The sequence below is a fragment of the Dama dama genome, chromosome X (assembly GCF_033118175.1).
Source record: "Dama dama isolate Ldn47 chromosome X, ASM3311817v1, whole genome shotgun sequence".
Classification (NCBI taxonomy): Eukaryota; Metazoa; Chordata; class Mammalia; order Artiodactyla; family Cervidae; genus Dama; species Dama dama.
The window spans coordinates 138,533,501-138,555,716 of record NC_083714.1 but is presented as its reverse complement, the minus strand read 5'-3'; the positions used below and the strand labels follow the sequence as shown (position 1 = coordinate 138,555,716).

Sequence of the window (22,216 nt, the reverse complement as noted above, 5' to 3'; positions counted from 1 at the left end):
TTTGCTCTTCTGTTCTGTGGACATTGGTCCTTAACATGTTTTTATGACACAGAAAAAACTGTGAGGAGACAGATGAACTCATTGTTTATGATAGGCGTATATATGTGTGTATATATATATGTCACATACATAGATACCAAGCACTCCATATATAACCATCTGAACACTGCAGAACTACTTAATTCAAACCATTCCCAGTATTCATCCATTTTAAAACTTTTGGATGGAAATGCAAATAACAGATTAAATTTTACTTCGAATCAAAATTTAAGACATTTTAAACACTTTTATTTCATTTCCAAAGTAGACTATTTCCCTACAACTTAAATGACTTACTTTAAGTTTGGGAAATAATAAGCATCAATTATTAATTAAGAAATGTTTATCAAATATGTACAGGACATCAAAACCATAGAGATTTTGCATTGAGATTTGGGGGTTTTGTACCATTTATAGTGTTTGTGTGTATGCGCTCAGTCATGTCTGACTCTGCAATCCCATAAACTGTAGCCCACCAGGCTCCTCTGTCCATGGGATTTTCCAGGCAAGAATACTGGAGTGGGTTGCCACTTCCTTCTCCAGGGGTTCTTCCTGGCCCAGGGATCAAACCGAGTCTCCAGCATTGCAAGAGGATTCTTTACCACTGTGCCACCTGGGAAGCCCTATCATTGATAGTAATCCTCTGCAAAATAATAATAATAATAATAATTTTACCAAGTGACAGGTTTAACAACCTAGGAAAAATCTTTCACTATTGCCTTTTGAAACACCTTAATCCTCATTATACCAGCAAAAATCACCGTTCTACAGCGTTCTAACTTCTCCATTGTATTTCTTTTTTTTTAATTAAAACTTTAAAAAAAAAAACTTTGGCTGTACTACACAGCTTGCAGGATCTCAGTTCCCTGACCAAGGACTGAACCCAGGCCCCAGCAGTGAAAGAGCTGATGCCACCTAAGCACTATGCCACCAGTGAACTCCCTCTGCTGTATTTCTGATCTCAATATAAGAGAACATCTCCACTGCTGGTTAACAGAAATGTTCTTCTTTGGGTGTTACCTCTGACAAATGGTGTTGGCCTTTTGATGGCTCTTCTTGTTCACGTCTAGTCTATGCACATAGTTATCTATTTGGCTGAATCAGGTCTTAGTTGTGGCATGCAGAATCTTTAGTTGCAGCACATGGATCTAGCTCCCTGACCAGGGATCAAACTCAGGCTATCGGCACTGGGAGCTCAGAGTCTCAGTCACTAAACCACCAGGGAAGTCTCTGCACATCATTTTCTAATTCCTTAATTTTACTCTTTCCACCATTTCTATGAAAATATAGAAATCTAGAATCCATTCAAGGTTTCCAATGGCATGCTTTTTAAAGCTGGAGCTTTTTTTTTCAAGAACTAATGACCTTGAGAGCCATCAGCTCATCTAGAATATATTGCTTGTTGTGGACAGTCACCTTTAATCTTCCATTAGAGAAACGATTAGCCTGGGTTTTCAGACACTTTCACAATCAATTTTATGGTCATGGTTGATGTTTTATGGACTTTGGGGCATGAGCTGTTCTTTTCTAGTGAGGACAGAAACAGAAACACAGCACAACTCACGAAGTTACCCCTGTATGCTAAACTCCACCAGCTCCCACCCAAACACCGGCAAAGAGCCTCAAGTAAGGCCGACTGAGAGACTGAGCCCAGGAAACGGGACGCCTGAGGCAGACAGCCATTCCCAGTTCTAAGAAAAGCTATGTCACTCCCCGGTGTTATTTCCTATTGAAGTTACTGCTGTAGGATTAACTAAGCCACACCTAGTCTACTGGTGAAGAAGGTCTGAGAGATCCTTGCAAGGTGAACACTCTACCCTTGATTCATGCAGACTGAAGGGAGCCCCCTCAATGTTCTATGTGTGATGTGATGCCTCATTTACCTCTCTTCACTGCTTCGTGGATGGGTGAGGCCAGGTGCACCTCGAGCTGGGCCTTGGCGCCAAACTCCAGCAGCACGTTGACACACGCAGCACTGCCACTGCAGCAAGCATTGAAGAGGGGCGTGGCTCCATGAACTGTCACCCCATTGACCTAACGAGGGGCAAGGAGAGAACCAGACAGTTTGCTATTTCTTCCTCACCATCTCCCAGTGTGCATTCCCATGTATCTGCATGGGGAAACGTGCCATGCTGGTCAATGAGCGAGATAACTCTATGTCCTTACGGTATTGCGTTTTTGAGGTACCAGTGGTCTATCAACTGTCCCCTATAAATAGCATCACAAGTGGGGCAAACAGGGACAGTTTTTTAAATGTATTCAGAGGTACTCAAGAGCTTCTTAGGAGCCTCCTGGCTATTGAGGAGTGGTCCTATATTGTGGCGTAGAACACGGTCTCTGGAACAACTATGGCTTGTATTCAGATCCCAGCTCTCTTTATGTGCTCAGAGATCTTGCTTGGGATAGTAACCTCCAGTGCCTGGGTTTCCTTACTTGTAAAATGAGGACCATAAAATAAATTACCTCATGAGATTGGGAAACACCTAGAACATTGCCTGGTGCCCAAGAACATTAACATTGCCTGGTGCCCAGTAAGCATTCAATAAACATTTGCAACAACAATTATCTCCACTTTCCATTCATATGGAGCTGACTCCCCCTCCAAATCATGAACAAACATGTCAGGAACAAAAAATACAACAGAAATCATCTAGCGTAAGGTCCCAGAATCTGTGCTTACAAAAAAACCTCCTCAGTGATTCCCCCATAGTTCTTTCTTGCCACAGATTTCCTTTCTGGTCTATTATAATCCACACAAATTGCATATGCCAAAATGACTCCTAAAGAGACTGTGACCAGGCAAAATACACAAAGAAAACAGCCACCAACATGGGTGTCTTAACATAGATGTAAAGAACAGTCTTTTGACTCTGTGGGAGAAGGCGAGGGTGGGATGATTTGAGAGAATAGCATTGAAACATGTATATTATCATATGTGAAACAGATCCCCAGTCCAGGTTTGATGCATGAGACAGGGTGCTCGAGGCTGGTGCACTGGGATGACCTGAGGGATGGGATGGGGAGGGAGGTGGGAGGGGGGTTCAGGATGGGGAACACATGTACACCCATGGCTGATTCACGTCAGTTCAGTTCAGTCGCTCAGTCGTGTCCAACTCTGCAACCCCATGAATCGCAGCACACCAGGCCTCCCTGTCCATCACCAACTCCCGGAGTTTACTCAAACTCATGCCCATCGAGTTGGTGATGCCATCCAGCCATCTCATCCTCTGTTGTCCCCTTCTCCTCCTGCCCCCAATCCCTCCCAGCATCAGGGTCTTTTCCAATGAGTCAACTCTTTGCATGAGGTGGCCAAAGTATTGGAATTTCAGCTTCAGCATCAGTCCTTCCAATGAACACCCAGGACTGATCTCCTTTAGGATGGACTGGTTGGATCTCCTTGAAGTCCAAGGGATTCTCAAGGGTCTTCTCCAACACCACAGTTCAAAAGCATCAATTTTTCAGTGCTCAGCTTTCTTCACAGTCCAACTCTCACATCCATACATGACCACTGGAAAAATCATAGCCTTGACCAGACGGACCTTTGTTGGCAAAGTAATATCTCTGCTTTTTAATATGCTATCTAGGTTGGTCATAACTTTCCTTCCAAGGAGTGTCTTTTAATTTCATGGCTGCAGTCACCATTTGCAGTGATTTTGGAGCCCAAAAAAATAAAGTCTGACACTGTTTCCACTGTCTCCCCATCTATTTCCCATGAAGTGATGGGACCAGATGCCATGATCTTAGTTTTCTGAATGTTAAGTTTTAAGCCAACTTTTTCACTCTCCTCTTTCACCTTCATCAAGAGGCTTTTTAGTTCCTCTTCACTCTCTGCCATAAGGGTGGTATCATCTGCATATCTGAGGTTATTGATATTTCTCCCAGCAATCTTGATTCCAGCTTGTGCTTCTTCCAGCCCAGAGTTTCTCATGATGTACTCTGCATGTAAGTTAAATAAGCAGGGTGACAATATACAGCCTTGACGTGCTCCTTTTCCTGTTTGGAACCAGTCTGTTGTTCCATGTCCAGTTCTAACTGTTGCTTCCTGACATGCATACAGGTTTCTCAAGAGGCAGGTCAGGTGGTCTGGTATTCCCATCTCTTTCAGAATTTTCCACAGTTTATTGTGATCCACACAGTCAAAGGCTTTGGCGTAGTCAATAAAGCAAAAATAGATGTTTTTCTGGAACTCTCTTGCTTTTTCGAGGATCCAGCGGATATTGGCAATTTGATCTCTAGTTCCTCTGCCTTTTCTAAAACCAGCTTGAACATCTGAAAGTTCACGGTTCATGTACTACTGAAGCCTGACTTGGAGAATTTTGAGCATTATGGCAAAAACCACTACAATATTATATAGCAATTAGCCTCCAATTAAAATAAATAAACTAATTTAAAAAAAAAAACATGGTGTCTTTAACCAACCTCAGTGTCTTCCAGGGATCTGAGAGGCCTGTGAGAACAAGTACAGCTGGGAGGCATCTTTGAGCATTAGCAACAGACTGGAAAGAACATTCTGGAATCAAGGCATTCAGTGCAGAGACTCTGATAAGATTGAAATATAGGACAATGAGGGTTGAATGTCAAACCATTTTGCCTCAACAACTAAGGATATATGCTTGTGATCAACGGGATCCTAAATTATCTTGTTTCAGAAACAAGATATTTCCCCACAGTGCCAGGATAGCCCCCATTGAATTGGAAAGTTAAATAAAATAGTAAGATGGCAGAGACAGACAAGGACAGGGACAAGTGTAGGTAAATTCATAACACTCTAGGGATTCCTGGGATGTTGTGATTAATCAGATGGGGAGATGAAAGAATGAAGATGACTTCAGGTTTGGGGCTGCAAATCCAAGAGGAGGAGCTTGTCCTAGAGGGAAGATCACGATAAGCACAGTATCAGATGCACCAAGTTCGAGGTACCCGTGGAACTGCCAATTTTGAGGAATTTTCTATTGATAAATCAAGTTTCTCTTATTCCTCTCTTATTCTGATCTGAATGTTAAATAAGATAATAATTACTGACTGCTCCCTCATGAGACTGCCAAAGACAAGAGACCGTGTTGTTCTCCTTTCTTTGTCCCCCACAGAACCTTCAAGAGGCTCCTCAATTTCCCACCTGTGACTCCAGTCACCTAGCTTGACAGGAAATGGCCCCCACCCAACCCTGCCCTCAAAGAAGCACAACCTAATGAACATGCACAACCACTGTGGCATCAGGAAGATCACTTTGCCTAAGGATTACTGTTACATTCAGTTCTACAAGTAGAAACCCAACTTCCATAAAAAACGCAAAGACATATCTTCATTAAGCACCTAAAAACATTACAGTTCACAAAGAAAAGAATACAAGGGCTGAGTTTAAAAATGAAATTAACATCAAAACAATATCTGGTGCGAATGCAACACTGTAAATCATATTCTCTAATAAAAATTTTAAAAAATCAGTATCCGGTAACTAAATAAAGGTCACTGAGATTTTCACAAGTATTAAATTCATAATTCTATTCTGATATCTGTACTACATACAGCCCCTCAGTCACTCCTTGAAAAGGAGAGAATTTTAAAGTTCACTTTGTACTGCTTTTCCATGGTACTAGTTTATTACAAGCTCATTTAGTCTAATTTTGCTCAATAAAAATCATTGTGGGTGTACAATGCTGAATTAAAAGTGACTTTTGTTCTTTCAAAATGTGTTCTTTTAAAGATTTTTAAAATAAATTTTCCAAGATCAGTTTTCAAATGACTTTCACTCAGGCTGTTTTTTTTTTTTTGCCCAAGTTAATATGAGTTTTGAATGAGTTCTGTGAATTGCCTTATCTGAACATTTGCACAGGGACATAGAGGCTGTAGCTCAGTCGGTAAGGAATCTGCCTGCAATGCAGGAGACCCAGTGTCGATTTCTGGGTCAGAAAGATCCCCTGGAGAAGGAAATGGCAACCCACTCCAGTATTCTTGCCTGGAGAATCCCATGGACAGAGGAGCCTGACAGGTTACAGTCTGTGGGGTCGCAAGAGTTGGACACGACTTAGCAACTAAACTACCACTACTAAAGAGGCTGAAGAAAGGAATATACCAGCAGCATTTTCCTGACCATCCAAGAACATGTGCCCAGATGGGCCAGGCCTGCACACCCCACCACAGATAAGCACATTCTGGAAGGTGATGGGTCTTTAGGGATTAGGAGCTGTCCCAGGGCACCAAACCTGCAGGCAGGGATGCTACTCACGTGGGCACCGTTCTCCAGTAAGGCCTTAGCACAGGCCACATGTCCTCCAAGGCACGCCTCATGGAGAGAAGAGACCCGGTTAATTGTTACCAGGTTCACATTGACACCCTACAATTTGGAGAGAAGTGGGTTAAAGGCTGTGTAAGCAGTAAGAATGAAAACAAGGTTGTGGGTCTTGTTGGTGAAGTGTTCACAGATTGCAGATACCATCTAGAGAGGAGTAAAGGCCATGACCAGGGAAATTGAAACATGGCTAGGAGCCTCTGATTCACTGATTCAGCAAAAGTTCATTCAGCACTCTGGACCGGGCGATGTGCCAGCATTTGGAGCTTCAAAGCTTATAACATGTATCTCTCTCCTCTAAGAGCTTAGTGGGGAGACAGAAATGGTGGTGGAGTGGGGTGGGGTGGGGAAACCCAGTCAGAACACTGCTATTCATATATTGGCTGCAGACTTTCCACAGCTAAACAGACTTGACAGGCACCTTGTTCCCAGTAAGACATGCACCCTGTTTGGTAATCAAGGACTTTCTGGCTCCCTTCTTCTTCCCCTCATCTCGTACTTCTTCCTTCGTCTTCCTTGTCTACCCACTTCCCCTTTCTTCCTCTGCCTCTGTCACGTGTGGACTCTTTCTGATCCAGGTGGCAGAGTCCTAGGGTGGGGGGTACAACTGGATTTGGCACAGAAGGATGCCGCTCAGGCTCAAGAGTAGTCAGTAAAGCAGACAGTGCTCCCAGTGCTGACCGTCACACCTCCACTGACACTCATCTCCTTCCTTAGATCCCAACACCTACACCCAGTCCTAGCACATATGCCCTCCCCATCCTGCTGTGCTCCACTTTCCTCCCCTTGGAGTCCATGTGAGAGATGCTAGGCTCAACCTAGCTGCCAGCCAGTGCTGACTTCATGCCCTGATTCTATTTTTTTTTTGGGGGGGGGGCTGCACTGTGGCATGTGGGAATTTAGTTCCCCAACCAGGGGCTGAACCTGTGCCCTGTGCTCCCTGTATTGGAAGTACAGAGTCAGCCACTGGACTGCCAGGGAAATCCCCATGTCTTGATTCTAACAACTTAGCACTTACTTCTTCCCCATGATCACCACTGTTAGTCTGCAAAAGCATTTAGGTTCTGCCAGGACCCAGTCAAGTTGTGCTTTTGATTTCCTGCCTCGTGACCAACCTACTGAAACCCTCCAAAACCTAGTGCATGATCCTGAACCCCAAAGCCCAATCTGTTCCCACCCCTCTTATCAGACCTCCATGGTGCTGGCTGCATCCCTCCGGCGGCCAGCAGCTGGGACTGCCCACTGTGACTCCCTGATCTGTCTATGTTTATGTCCTGAATGTGATGTCATTACTGTAGAGATGTGCTGTATATTTACAATTGGATATCTAATACAAGGAGGTTTCTTTTCCTTTTCCCATATATATTTTATTTTTAAGAAAATAAAAATTACAGCATGTTAAAAAGTAGTCCACAAGAAACTTCCTGGCAGACCAGTGGTTAGGGCTCCGTGCTTTCCTGCCAAGCGCCCCCTCCAACCTTGCTCCCAGTTCAATCCCTGGTCGGGCAACCAGAATCCCGCAAGCCCTGGAGCTTGGGCAAAAAAAGTCCACAAGGTGGCAGCAGTGTGCTAGGAAAAAAACACTGATGCCGTGCAAACTCTCAGAATCCCTGGACTTGTCCAAATACAACATTGGAGAAGACTCTTGAGAGTCCCTTGGACAGCAAGATCAAACCAGTCAATCCTAAAGGAAATCAGTCCTGAATATTCATTGGAGGGACTGATGCTGAAGCTCCAATACTTTGGCCACCTGATGTGAAGAGCTGACTCATCAGAAAAGACCCTGATGCTGCGAAAGGTTGAGGGCAGGAGAAGGGGACGACAGAGGATGAGATGGTTGGATGGCATTGACTCGATGGACATGAGTTTGAGCAAGCTCCTTGAGTTGGTAATGGAGAGGGAAGCCAGGTGTGCTGCAGTCCATGGGGTTGCAAAGAGTCGGACATGACTAAGCAATTGAACAACAACAAGAAATAGTGGACAGGCCTGGAAGATGAGCTACAGTGAATCACATGAGAAAACAGAGGAGCAGAGTTCAAATTACTGATAAGATTTGAGGTTCCCAAGCTGTCAGTGACAGCCGGTGTGATCATCATAAGCTCCCGATCCTTAATGTTTTGCTCATAGCACATCAAACTATCTGTATGTAAAACAGAGTAGAAAATAGAATAATCCAATGTTTACCAGTGTGTAAGGGTAAATAAGTGGGGATGTGCTATGAAAAAGCTGAAAAATTCTCCATGAAGAATGCTCTTTACATTTTGAAGGATACTATAGTAACCAAAATGCTTTTGAAGTACAGTTAAAAATAAAGTGCTAAAAGCAATGTGATAGCCTGGACTGGATCCTGGAAAAGAAAAGGGAGCTTAGTGGGAAGACTGGTGTCATCCCAGTAGCCTGTAGTTTAGTTAGTGGTGTTCTACTAATGTTCATTTCTTATTTTTGACTAGTTACCAGGGTTATGTACAATATGAACAGGAGGGAAAGTTGGGTGAAGGGTATGCTGGAATTCTGTGTACTATCTTTGCAACTCTTCTTTAAAAGTGTTCTAAAAGAAAAAGTATATCGACTAATTGGAGTAGGAAATGGCAACCCACTCCAGTAGTATTCTTGCCTGGAGAATTCCATGGACAGAGGATGGTTACAGTCCATAGGGTCATGGGGTCACAGAGTCGGATCAGTCTGAGTGACTGAGCACACATGCACAAAAAAACTAATAAAAATATTGAGGTGGGGAGATTGGAGGAAGGAAGTGAATGCAAGACTTTTCACTGTGTACGTTTTTCTGTCATTTTAATTTTCCTTTTCTTTTTTCATCTGTGTGGAGTCATGCATGACTCCAGCCCCCAACCAGGGATCGAACCCATGCCCCATGCACTGGCAGTGCAGAGTCTCAACCACTGGACCACCAGGGAGGTTCCTATCATTTTAATTTTTAAGCTATGTAAATATGTCACATATTAAAAATACTCCAACCAAGTAACATTTTAAGTGCTTAATGACTGAGGAGGAGGAGAGAAATAGATGACATAGATTAAGAGGTACCAACCTTCCGTTACAAAACAAATGAGTCATGGGGATCAAACGTACAGTATGGGAAATATAGTCAATAATTCTGTGATATCTTTAGTGACAGAGGGTAACTAGACCTCTCATGGTAATTATTTTGAAATACAAATATTTTGAATATACATTTGAAAATACATTTGAAATATTTTGAAATACAGAAAGAGCAAATGACTATGTGGTGTAATAGGAACTAATATAGTGTTGTAGGTCAATTATACTTCAAAAGCAAATGAACTTACAGAAAAAAAGATCAGATTTGTGGTTACCAGAGGAGAGGGTGGGGGTGAGATTTGGGTTGAGGGAGTCAAAAGGTACAAACTTCCAGGTATAAGTACTAGGGATATAATGTACAACATGATGAATAGAATGAACACTGCTGTGTGTTATATGTGAACGTTAAGAGAGTAAATACTGAAAGTTCTCATCACAAGGGAAAAAATTTTTTTAAGCGTGGGATCTATGTGAGACAACAGATGCTCACTAAACTTACTGTGGTAATCATTCCATGATGTGTATAAGTCAAATCATTATGCTGTACACCTTAAACTTATTACAGTGCTCTTGGCCAATTATATCTCAATAAAACTGGAAGGAAAAAAATCGAACCAAATAAATTATAAATATTTAAATGAGCAAGTGATAAAATCAAGTGCAAAGTCCATTCAATTGGCAGTACTGTTTTCCTTTTGCCTCTACTTTCTTAAGAAGTAACACAGCTCAAAGGAGAAAGAAAAAAAAGGCACACACACACAGAGAAAAAGAGCAGTGTGTCCAGCTGTTTCAATTCAAAATAAGGAAGCCAGCTTTGGTGGTACTTAGGATGTGGGGATGGAGAAGGCAATGGCACCCCACTCCAGTACTCTTGCCTGGAAAACCCCAGGGATGGAGGAGCCTGGTAGGCTGCAGTCCATGGGGTCGCTACGAGTCAGACACGACTGAGCGACTTCACTTTCACTTTTCACTTTCATGCATTGAAGGAAATGGCAACCCACTCCAGTATTCTTGCCTGGAGAATCCCAGGGACGGGGGAGCCTGGTGGGCTGCCGTCTATGGGGTCACACAGAGTCAGACACAACTGAAGTGACTTAGCAGCAGCAGCAGCAAGATGTGGGGAAAAAGCTCTACTGACTTACTTCATCTGTACACACATAGACTCTGAAACAAAGTAATGGACTGTGGATGCTTTCATCCATCTCACAGATACTTACTATTCACAGTGCTAGGGATACAGTCATAAATAAAGTAGCCTTAGTAACTATGATTTGAATAAATCTTTCCTAAGGTGTAAGATCTACCCACTTGTTGACCTATTTCATGTTTGCTCTTGAAATAGTGGATCATCGGGGTAGTGAGCCTCTAAGATGGCTCCCAGTGATCAAGATGGCTCCTGCCTCCTGGTATTGGCTCACTTGTGTACTCTACTCCTCTTGGGTGTGGGCAGGATTTACTGACACCCAGCTAATGAAGAGAATATGGCAGAAGCAATCAGATGTCACTTTGGAGATAGGCTACAGGCTATGTACTGAGGCTCTCTCATGATGTCTATGGAAGAAGCCAGCTACCATCTCATGACACAGTCCCAAGGTAAGGCCCATGCGTCAAGGCATTGAAAATGGCCAACAACCTCATAAGTGAGGTTAGAAGCAGATCCTTCCCCTGGTCAAGCTGTGAGATGACTGCAGCCCTGGCTGACACTCTGCAGCCTGAACCGCCATGGTTCTGGCTCTGAGAGACTTGGAGCCAAGAGACTTGGAGCCAGACCCACCCAGCTAAGCTGCTTCTTGGTCTACAGACACCCTGAGAGTCTAAGCATTTGTCCTTTTCTGCCACTATGTTTCAAGATACTTTGTTGCAGAGCAATAGCTGATAAAGGTAACCTCAAGGCTGCTATTATTAAGGCACAATGGGAGAGAATAAGGTGAGTCAGTGCAACAAAAGCTTGAGTGCATCCTCCAACAGCCTCAGGGGGAAACGTTCTATGATGCAAAGAAAGACCCAGAAGGGGAAGGATGGAAATGAGCAGAAAATCAGCCAGTTCCCCAAGAAAGGAGAGGCAGGAGGAACAAACAGTGAGTTGGGAGAGGACACATCCATCTAGAATGGTCATGCTGGGACCCAGATGGGGCCAGCAAGACCCCTGCTACTTTTAAAGCTGATTAAGAATAATGCCTGATTATAGCACAAGCACAAAGGATCGAGTTTCCCATTTACTTACTTGTGCAATTAAAGTTTTCAGGGCCAGTAGGCGCCCCTGAGCTGCCGCTTCATGAAGTGGAGACCGATCGGCCCAGCAATCTGAAATACACATCAAGCTCAGAGTCAAGATCAGGAGAACTCTTCCTCCTACTGTGAGGAGAGGAGGTCTGAGGGAAGAGGTGGGGAGCTGGCACCTGCATCAGGTGTTCCGGTCAGCCGCTCTCAGGTGACACAGGGGTGTGGTGCTGTGTGTGGACAGGGAGCACAGACCATCTCTCTGGCTTTGGGGGCAGTTTTCATAAGGAATACATTTCATTCAAATAAATACTGCCCAGTGATTGAATCTAGTAACTCTGAATAGGCAAAGTGAAGGGCAAAGCTGGTTCGTGAACTTTCCCACTTTCCTTCTGCCTCTGCCTCCCGCCCCACCTTCACCTCAACCCTAAGACTCAATATCCTAAATGCCAGAAAGGAGACTCTTAAGGGATCAGGAAAAATGGTTTTGTTTGAAATCCCCTAGATAATTCTTTCCTTTTGGTAATGAAGCCAATCTGTTATCATTATGCAAAATGTTGTTGTTCAGATGACATATTTCTCCAAAAGTTTATGGTGGGCAGTTTGAATGTGATGGATAAGCACGGGGCCAGTGGAGCCCCACTGCCTAGATTCAAGTCCTGCCTCAACCACTATCTCTGGCAAAATGCACAAGTTACAAAAATCATTTGAGCCTCAATTTCCTGATCTGTAAAGTGGGGGAACCGTAATCTAGTATTTAGCAGTTTTTTTTTTGGTCTCTAAGTAGGCTGATAAAGTACATCCATGATGTTAGGTGCTCAAGAAAATGATTAATAAGTACACATAGTAGGGTAGCGCTCTAAGAAACAACCTCAGAACTGCCTTACAAATATATTTTCTTGTAATTGCTTGTCAAGAAACAAGACTAACCTGTTTAAATGTGCACTTGAGAAGCAACCTTGTATGAAACATGCCAAAGGTAATCATCTGTTTTGGAAGAAAACCCATACCAGTTTGCAAAATTTGGCCTTTCTTCAAATAATAACTGTGTTCTTGGTATACTGTCAATCGTGTCATACAGTTTGCATTTAACACAGAGGGTCTATCTTATCACCCTTTTCCAGGTGATCCTGATGGTGCTAAGAACTCAGCCTTTCCCATATCTGCAACCTTGACAAAAAAAAATCCCACCAGATTTTTATTTTCTCTAACCCTTTGGGTTATGAAAATGGAAAAAGCTAGAATGGGCTCTATAGGGTTGTACTGAAATTGGAGCAATTGGAGCAACTGGTGTGAAAATGTGATTTTCAATATATGAAAAGATAGTGCTTACAGAAATATCTATGGGCTGAATGTGGGATCTGGTAACCCATCTGGCTCTCTATTTCTCTACAGATATATCAATATATCTATACCTATAGATAGATATACAGACATATCTCGACAGACAGATAGATTAGCACTGTCTGTGTTGTGAGGAAACCTAACCAGGACTCCTTGGAGAAATGGCTGATTTCAAAGCTAAGCCAGGAAAGATATAAGATGGGCTACAAATATCTTGTCAGAAAGTGTTCAATGAATGATTGGGAATGTCAAAAAGTACAGGTGCCTTGAAGGGGATTCCACTGGTCAAATACAGGACGATTTGAGCATGAAAATAAATCATGATTATACCCAAGCAAAAATGGGAATCTCTAAGTCCTCACCGATATAAATATATTAACAGAGAGAAGAGGAAGCTCTTCTCATAGTAGAACACCAACTTAAGACACGTAGGAGAAATCATAAAATCGACCTCAAATGTTCTCCCCACAGAATAATTATACAGTTATCAAGGGAACAAGGGTAGGTGTACAGTTGAACAAAATTGTAGGCACCACCTTGCCTGGGGGGATCAAAGTTAACCTGAGAAGTGATGGAACCAATTGGCACAGTGTACCATCTGAGGGAATGCGACAAGCCACGTCACGTACTACAGGAGGGAACACAGTGGAAAGAACACAGCATCGCTTGGAACATTCCTGCTCAAAATGCATAGCCTGTATTTAATTATGAGGACACCAAGAACCAACTCAAAATGAGTGACAGTCTCAAAAATAATTGGCCTGTAACCAGACTGAAGGAGGCTGATGGGACACAACATCTAAAGACAATATGGGTGCCTGGATTGGATCCTTTTGCTAGAATGGGCTCTACAGGGTTGTATTGAAATTGGCACAATTAGAGCAACTGGTATGAAAATGTGATTTTCAATATATGAAAAGATAGTGCTTACAGAAATATCTATGGGCTGAATGTGGGATCTGGTGACCCATCTGGTTCTCTATTTCTCTACAGATATATATCTATTTAAAGGATTATTAACGGGACAGTTGGGTAAATGTGAATGTAGGCTGGGCAAAGAGAAGTGGGAATTATTTGTACCACTTTAGTTCCAAAATAAAAAGTGTATCTATTTATATCTATCTCATCTATCTAATCACTGGTGAATTGCATATTCCTGACACGTAGAATGCTTTTTCTAATAAGAAAAACAGACCGAAAGTTTAACCTGAAAATATGTTTTTATCTCCGCTTGTTCTTGAGTCAGTTAAGCTGATGAGTGGATTTTTAAATCTCTTTGGACACTGATCATTTGCATAAGCTGGGAATAATGAGATAATGTATGCAAAGAATCCTCAATAGTCAGCCTTGGTTTTCTTTGACTACATCTCCATCTCTATCTCATCGCACTCAGAGATGGACAAGCACTGGGCTTGGCAGGGTGGTCTTCCCCTTGGATGGCAACTCAGTGCCCTGGCCAATGTAAAAGGCAAACCCGCAGCCATGGCTTGTTATTCTTGTGTCCTAATAATAACCAGTCAACCCGAGTCACCTGAAGGCACTCTTAAGTATTTGCTTAAAACCAAGATTTAAATGGCAACTTGCTATTATGAGAATAATTCTAGCAATATTAACTTAAGAATAGCAACATGAAATGGCCTTATCTAAAACTTGCCTCCAGGCAGGCTTTGATGTCCCCTTTCCTGCTAGGAAGCAGGCCATCTTAACCATGATTTCATCCTATTTCTAGTAACTTCCTCTTACTCATCAGGCCCCTAAGACCCACACCATACACACAGCCTGGACCAATCTCTCCAAATGTCACGCTGATGAAGCAGCCAGACACAGAAGAGGATATGCCGCATGATTCCATCTCCACAAAGTACAAAAGGGGCCAGACTCACCTGGGGTGTTTGGAGTCAAAAGCACCATGGTTTGTGCACTTATCTGTATTTATATCCTACTGCAAGAAAGCGATTTCAAAACCACCCGTCTACCGCTCAGTCCGATTTAAATGTCATTTCCACTCCTCTGCCCACACTCGGCAAGAGGTGGCCGTCTCTCCGCCCAAGAAGGGCAACACGTTCTCACACAGGTCCCCACTTCCTTCTTGACATGCCAGCTCCTCTGGTACCATAGGGGTGGGAAGAGGCGAGGGGGATGGGGACCCACCTTCCCGGGGGCTGGAAGGAGGCCAGTCTTGCCCATTGGGCCTCAATGGCAGTCTTGCTCCTGGTTCCCATGCTAGCTCTCCACACTAGGGCTCCCTCCTAGGCCCCTGCCCTACACACTGGCCTTGGCCACCTCTCCCTCCTCCTGTCCCCCCTATCCGTGCTGCATCCTCTGATGCCGGCAACTCCCCCACCCAGGCTGGCGAGGCCGAGGCAAGCCTGCAGGCCTCCTTGCGATCCTTGGAGGAAAAGAGAACAGTGATCCTGGGCTTGTCTGCTCACCACTCTCCAGTTCTCTTACTCCCAGTTGAGGAGCGCAGGGGCACTTCGGTGAGTCACCTGCCTAAACAGACTTCCGGCTCTAAGGTGAAATGCCAGGCTCCCCTCCTTCCTGGCTCCAACTGATCTAAACTGACTTCCTCCTGGACACTCCATCCCCAGGCTCTCAAGACAGGAGGGGACAGTCCAGATGTACAACAAACCCTTTGCCCCACCTCAGATCTTATTTCTGGTTAAGTGGCAGAAACAGGACTGAAATTAAAGGTTTTGAGAATTGAGAAGACATCCTCTTCTGGTTTTAAGAGCTAGTGCTTTTTCCACCCTGCTCATCCTTCTGGTAGACTGACTCATGGGGAGCGCTTTGCTGTATGCCTCTTCTCTCTGTAAACCACAGGAAATAAATCAAGTGGATTGCCTTCAGTGGGGAAGTCATTTCGGTTTCCCAACTGGAAATAAAGCCACGACAGGGAAGTCACCTTCCCAGTCATTCTGTTTCCCATCACTTGCTTCAAAGGACCTTGAAGGGTATTCACAAAAAACCCTTTTCCAGAAACTCTGCTATGGTGGGCTCTTGTTTTTCTATTCTGATTCCCAACACACAGTCTCTTGCTCTTATCATTCTTGTTTCGCAAATTGGAGCTAATTGTGAGAAATTGAGGATAGAAGTTATTTGGCAGCTAGAGAGTTTTTCCATTCCTTTCAGGAAATATGCATCTAAGCTCTCCAAATAAATGAATGCTGAAGTAGGAATCAGCCCTTCGCTTCTGAGGCAGTCTATTTTTAGTTATTTGGCAGGCTTCCTGTGTCACAGGGCCGCGGGCACATTTTGAAGATAAGTTTACTTTACCAATATGTTTACTTGTTCCTGATGAGGTGTATGGAAAATGTTCAAGCACTTTTTCATTCCCCCCTTTGACTTTTTCTCAGAATGTGATTTATATCTCTGGTTCTCAGGCTCTTGGAATAACAATTTCATGACAACATCCAAAACCATAGATTTCAAGAACAAAATGGGTTCAGATGGAATACGGTTGTCCAAGTTGCAGGTATTCAAGATAAAAATCAATTATTAATTTTTTGCAATTTTACCCTTCCTAATTTCAACAAGTATTTGAGATGACTGGTTTATTTATTTTAAAAAAAATTGCCTGACTGGTTATCATCTCTAGTGCCCATGGAGCAACATTTATTCTCTCAAATTCCAAAATCATATGAAGGAATATCTTCTCCAACAGCATTGATCAAAAAAAGAAAATTTCAAAAGAATTTTGGATGTGAATCAAAATACAGATAAGAACTTAATAGATTTAAGTAATATTTTAAGGAAAACAAAGGTAACTGGAAAAGACATAAGAAATGCCCCCAGTTAATGAAAATATTATAATACAACTGGGTTAAAATGCACTCTCTCTGGAACACTCAGCTCTGGTCAAGAGGTGAACTACTGTCAATGAACATCATTCTGTAGTGAGTCAGAAAGAAGCTTCCTTTGAACCCATTAGGAGTCAAGAGAGTTGAGCAGATGACAGGTCGGGTGGCAGAGCCCTGCCGAGGACTGTTAGTCCCAACGTGGGACAGCCAACAGGCACTGTGATACATAACCACTCAGAGGATGGGTGGGCCGAGGCTTGCAGAGACAAGCACCAACACTGAACAAGATGAGCTGGAGGCAGGAAAAAAAACGGTGATGTGGGAAGGACAGGAAAATGGAGTCAGGGTGATAAGTCAGGCAGAGGTGTGGCCATCAAATCAAGGTCAGTCAGTCCTTTGAATTTAGAAAAACAAGAAGGACAACTGATTTTAGGCAAAACACTTAGAAGAGAATTCATTCTTTTTTCCAAGGGTGTAATTCCACTATCTCTTATCTGCAATTGTAAAATTCCCCAAATTCTGAAAACCAAGTCTTTCCCCAGTTGTATCCAAGATCCTTTGGCAGCAAAACATGGTCATGACTCAGGTTTAACAACCTATTATTTAATTTGTATTTTTGCTTAGTGTGAATATTGATACTTTCACTATAGAAATATTGAAACCTTTGACTGCAGGAGGCAGCTCCAGACTCTGCTGGGAATGCTGTGGTAATACCCAGCATAAACACTGCGTAATCCTTTCAGTATCCCCTGCACGATTGAATCCTGAAACGTGTCTGGCCCAAGGGTTGTGAATAACAAATTATCAACCTGAATCTACACTTTATTTTTATCAAGTTTGATGACCAAGTTACTGTACTAAATATAGAGCTTCAGTTCTGGCCAAATTAGCAAAGGTTGAAAAATCGTACACGTCCCTCAGGAGAGAGAATGTGTCTAGAGAAACATCTGTGGGCTGAAGGGAGGGCCGGTGAGGAATCCGGTGCTGGAGATGAGAATATCAAAGGTCAATAACAATGTTTCGAACTGCAAAATATGTATCTATTATTGACAAATTACACAAAGAAGCCTGAAAAAACTAAAAACCCACCCAACCCCATAGCTGAACTCAATTCTGATGACTTATTTACAAATGGAATAGTTTAAACCACAAAGAAAGTATCAAATGATATACTCCAGAATATTTTAAAAAAAACTTTACAAAAAATTTTACAGCTAAAAAAATGATACTAAATGAGGGATGTGATGCTAGGTACAGCATCTGAAAGTGCTAGGATCTATGGCAGGCTCAACTCTGTCCTGGCTGACGTCTTTACTGCCTCTCCTTGTTTTTGATGACCCTGACGATAATTTACAGAAACAGAATATGCTATTGGAGTCAAGAAAGGTAACCTTGGGCTGAGATTTCAGTAAATCAGTTAGCTGACTTACTGATTAAATGTCACATATTTTCCCAACAAACATTTGTCTGACCAACAAGCAGCAAAGTCAATTTCTGGTCTGAATTGACCACTCAGACAAAATTTTGTTCTTGGTTTTTAAAATGTCTAGTTTTAAATATATATAGTATCTGACTATTAACAGTGTCAAAAGAAAAAAAAACTGTTGGAATCATGTAAAAACCACTGTTTCTCGCATATTACCACCTACATCATTATAAAAGGCCTTGTTTACCAAATCTGGATATACTATTATATATGTGTGCAATGTGTAGAAGCAAATGCACCATCCTCACACACATATATATGTGTGTGATATATATATATATAGCAAGAAAATATATATATATATATATAGAGAGAGAGAGAGAGAGAGAGCAAGAAAATCAAACTGCAAAATTAACAGGCACTATTCAATCCATTTCTTCTTGTTAGTGATCATCAAAAAGCATGTTTCTGACTTTTGTAACACCATGCCATTTGCAAATTAAATGAATATTATCCTAGGAGCTTCAACAAGTAAAGATATTTGAGCTAAAGAATAAGTGAGTTCTATTTATGAAAATTGTATTATGGCCCCAGGTTTTTATTATTATAAACCTTTCTTAAGAGAATACTTCACTGAGGACCACAAAGGCAGAAATAATGCACACGAGCACCAAGAGAAAATGTTTTCAACATGCTCTTGCTGATATTGACTATCTGACTTTACCTAATTTAAACTGTGAGGATGTATCTATGAGAACATCAAAACTGTGTGATGAAAACTTTGACAGCCCCTGACTCAATTTACAAATTAAATTAGAAAATAGCTTTTCAGATTATGCTTAACTTGAAATTAAAGTTACTTTTAGGTTTTTTTTTTTTTTAAACCAAGTCAAACCAACATACCTCCCTGAAATGTATGACAAATATAATCCCCAAAAGAAATCTCTTTCCACACTCCAGGGCTTCTGCCACTTTCCGAAACTTCGAGATTCTTCTCATTTTCCCCTGTTAATTGAAGCATTCTGAGGCTTTGCTTTTGGAGGTCTTATCTCTTTGGATAGGGCTGCTTTCCCTAGCGTCCTTAAAGTTGTCTACTGTATTGGAATCACACAACGTAAGTCTATTTTGAAAAGAGAATCCAGGATGCAAGATGAAATGGATACTAGATAAAGAATGAGGTAACCCTGGAACCCCTACAAACACTAAAAATACATAGGGAAATAAGGAACTCTGTTTATGAATAAATCCTCCTCTTATCAAGTGGCAGTCCCAGCAGTAACAATATCTGATTCATTTACTTTTGCAGCATCTCCCTACAATTAAGGTGCATCATTTCTTAAAAGAAGTAGAGACTAAATTCTGCAAAGCATGAGACTTTAAATTGTTTGGCCCAAAGGTTGGCATTTCATATTGTAATAATCTTTGCTGTGCTTTGCACCATGTTGGGTATAAATGGATTCAGTGAAGGGGTTTCCCCTGACAGTGACAAGTGGCTAAGCAATTCAAATCGCAAATGACAGCACATATATATATGTGTATGTGTCACACACACACAGCATACCTATGGCTACTTTAAATCAAATTTACTGGTCAGAAAAAAAAAAATAAAAAAATAAAAAAATAAATTTACTGGTCAGTCCATTTCCTGGGGAAAGTTTTGTTAGAATGTATTGTTAATATTTGATTAAAATATTTAAGAAAATAATCCTATAAAGTAATTTTGTTGTTAGTAGAAATGAGGTTTCTCAAAATACTCTTAGAAAGCCACTATTCTATTTATTTCTTAAATAGTAACTGCTAATGAAACTACTAATTTGCAGAAAAGCTGAAAATCTTTCACAAATGGGTGCAGTCAACACCCTTTGCTACTTTAAATAATAATTTTTTAAAATAACCCAAAGTATAAATAAAATACTCAAAGCCAAAGTATAAGTAAAATTTGTCTTCTAGAAATACTATTCATATGAATTATCTAGGAGGTTTCTTTTAAAGTACTGGGAACAAATTCATGTATTTTTACCTGAAATTTCACCAAAGATCTCTTCTGCTATCCTAGCTGCTTCTTTTCTATTTCCTTTGACGATATAGAAATGGGTTAGGAGCGCCAAGAACACTTTAATTAAAAGCTTGAAGAAAAAAAAAGTAGCAAACATTGTAATAAAAATGTTTTTAAAGCCATAGGAAACAGAACCGTCCTCCATTTTGGCTTACACTCTGTATAGGTTCTTGGGACTGCAAAATTTCACTGAGTTATAATTGGTATCATATGACATCTATTTTAAACCTTCTAGCTCTCTGTGCTCCTGTTACGGAGAACTGAGTTTGTAGATTCTGAGCTAACTGTGATTTGGCGACTGCATACACTGACATTCATGGCAATGTTAAATGAACGAAAGAAATTTCCTTTGAACCAGAAACACCAATAGTTCTAGACCTACATTCCTGTGTTGTTTAACAAACAGGATTCAAGTCCAAAATGTTTTTACCCCTCAATTCCAGTTTTTACTACGTTCTATTGAAAGGCAGGATTGGAAAGATAGGACAAGCTTCTCAGATCCCGTGGAGATGAAACAAGTTATTTGAAGTTCATAAAAAAGAAGTACTAATATTACATTCTGTGCTTTTGGTGTGAAGTACCAGCTCCTGGAACACTTCAATATTCTCTTCATTCTGAGGCTATAAAGCCCAAATCTAAAATATGACCAGTTATGAAAGGCTATTTACTCTAAGGCAGTATTTAATAAAAGGCCCAGCTTGGATGCCTCTCCAGACTGGAAGCATTAGACCACTTGCTATAATAGGTTCATCCATGACAAAGTCCCCTAGTAACATTTCTGATCTTTACTTCCTATTGTCAGGAAAGGTGGTGCTTCCTTCTCGAAAATGTGGGCTACAGTCAATCATGGAGGACTTATAATGAAAAGGATGAGGATGCCCTAGACTCCGGGTGAGGTATCCAAAGAGTCTATCAATCAGTATCTTCCCTAGCTGGATAATCTTCTCCTGTAATCCTAACTCTTCAACATGCATCGGCTAGCCAATACAAGTTGGAAAAATAGATGCAGAAACTCGAAGTCTCTTTCATTCTTGGCTACATTACATTTTCTAAATTTCTACAACCTATTGGAAAAGACAAACCCAAATAATTTATAGGAGACAACTCAATCAACCTTATTTAATAAATGCTTGATGCAAAATTATGGGAGTTTCTCCTAGCACTCAAACAAATTAGAATGACTCCCTATGTAAGAACTATCTCCCTATACTCTGTGAAAGAGTAAAACATGAGAATCAACCCCAAGGCATAATACATAACATACCCATTTCAGTGTAGTATCTCCACGCCAGCACAAACTTGTGTGAACCTGTGTGGTTTCCATTCGCAAGGACAGATACTAGCATACAAGGTTTTCTTTACCAAGCTCAGATTACCTAACCAAGCTATTAAAATACATAAACACAAGTATTTTAGTTCTTTTCATGTTTCTTTCTCCAACTGTTCTGGAAGAAGGTGATCATTTACCCATGTTGGCTCAGTGATGTATCTAGTAATACCTAATATTATTCAATCTTGTTTTGAACTTAATTTCATCTAAAACATGACTGTACTTTTCATTTTACATACCAGAAAAGCTGGCCATGAGAAGCCTGACTTTCGTACTATTTAAGAGATTATCTTTACTAAATTTGAGCACTACATTTGAGATGGGCGTAGAAGGCTACTGAAAAGATGAGTTAACTCACAGTATCTTGTAAAGAAGGCAAAACCATCTAGAGCATCAGGGTTTCTAAGCCTCGGCACTACTGACATTTTGGACCAGATAATTCTTTGGTGTGCGATGCCAATGCCCCACTCTTATCCAGTTGGAACAACCAGAAATATCTCCAGGCATTGCCAGATGTCCCCTAGGGGGCAAAATCACCACCGCCACATCCTGCTGAGAATAACTGAGCCATAGCCAAGTGTAAAGGATAACAGAAAATCAACTCCCCAAAGGATTGTTGAATACAAATCAAAATCTACTGTAGAGAGCTTTG

The 22,216-nt window shown here is 41.5% G+C and overlaps 1 protein-coding gene across 2 annotated transcripts in view; it reads right to left on the bottom strand.

The window, feature by feature from the left end:
- Window positions 1-20,379, bottom strand: part of ASB11 (ankyrin repeat and SOCS box containing 11) — a 29,757-nt gene extending 9,378 nt beyond the window's left edge. The window contains exons 1-4 of one of the 2 annotated variants that reach the window (XM_061136804.1): window positions 20,199-20,379; window positions 11,613-11,692; window positions 6,266-6,373; window positions 1,923-2,073 (exon numbers count right to left, since the gene is read on the bottom strand). In XM_061136804.1, the coding sequence (XP_060992787.1) occupies window positions 1,923-2,073; window positions 6,266-6,373; window positions 11,613-11,692; window positions 20,199-20,379 (520 nt within the window). The remainder of the gene's footprint in view (window positions 1-1,922; window positions 2,074-6,265; window positions 6,374-11,612; window positions 11,693-20,198) is intronic. The other variant, XM_061136805.1, reaches the window with a different exon arrangement.
- Between the last annotated feature and the right edge of the window lie 1,837 nt (window positions 20,380-22,216).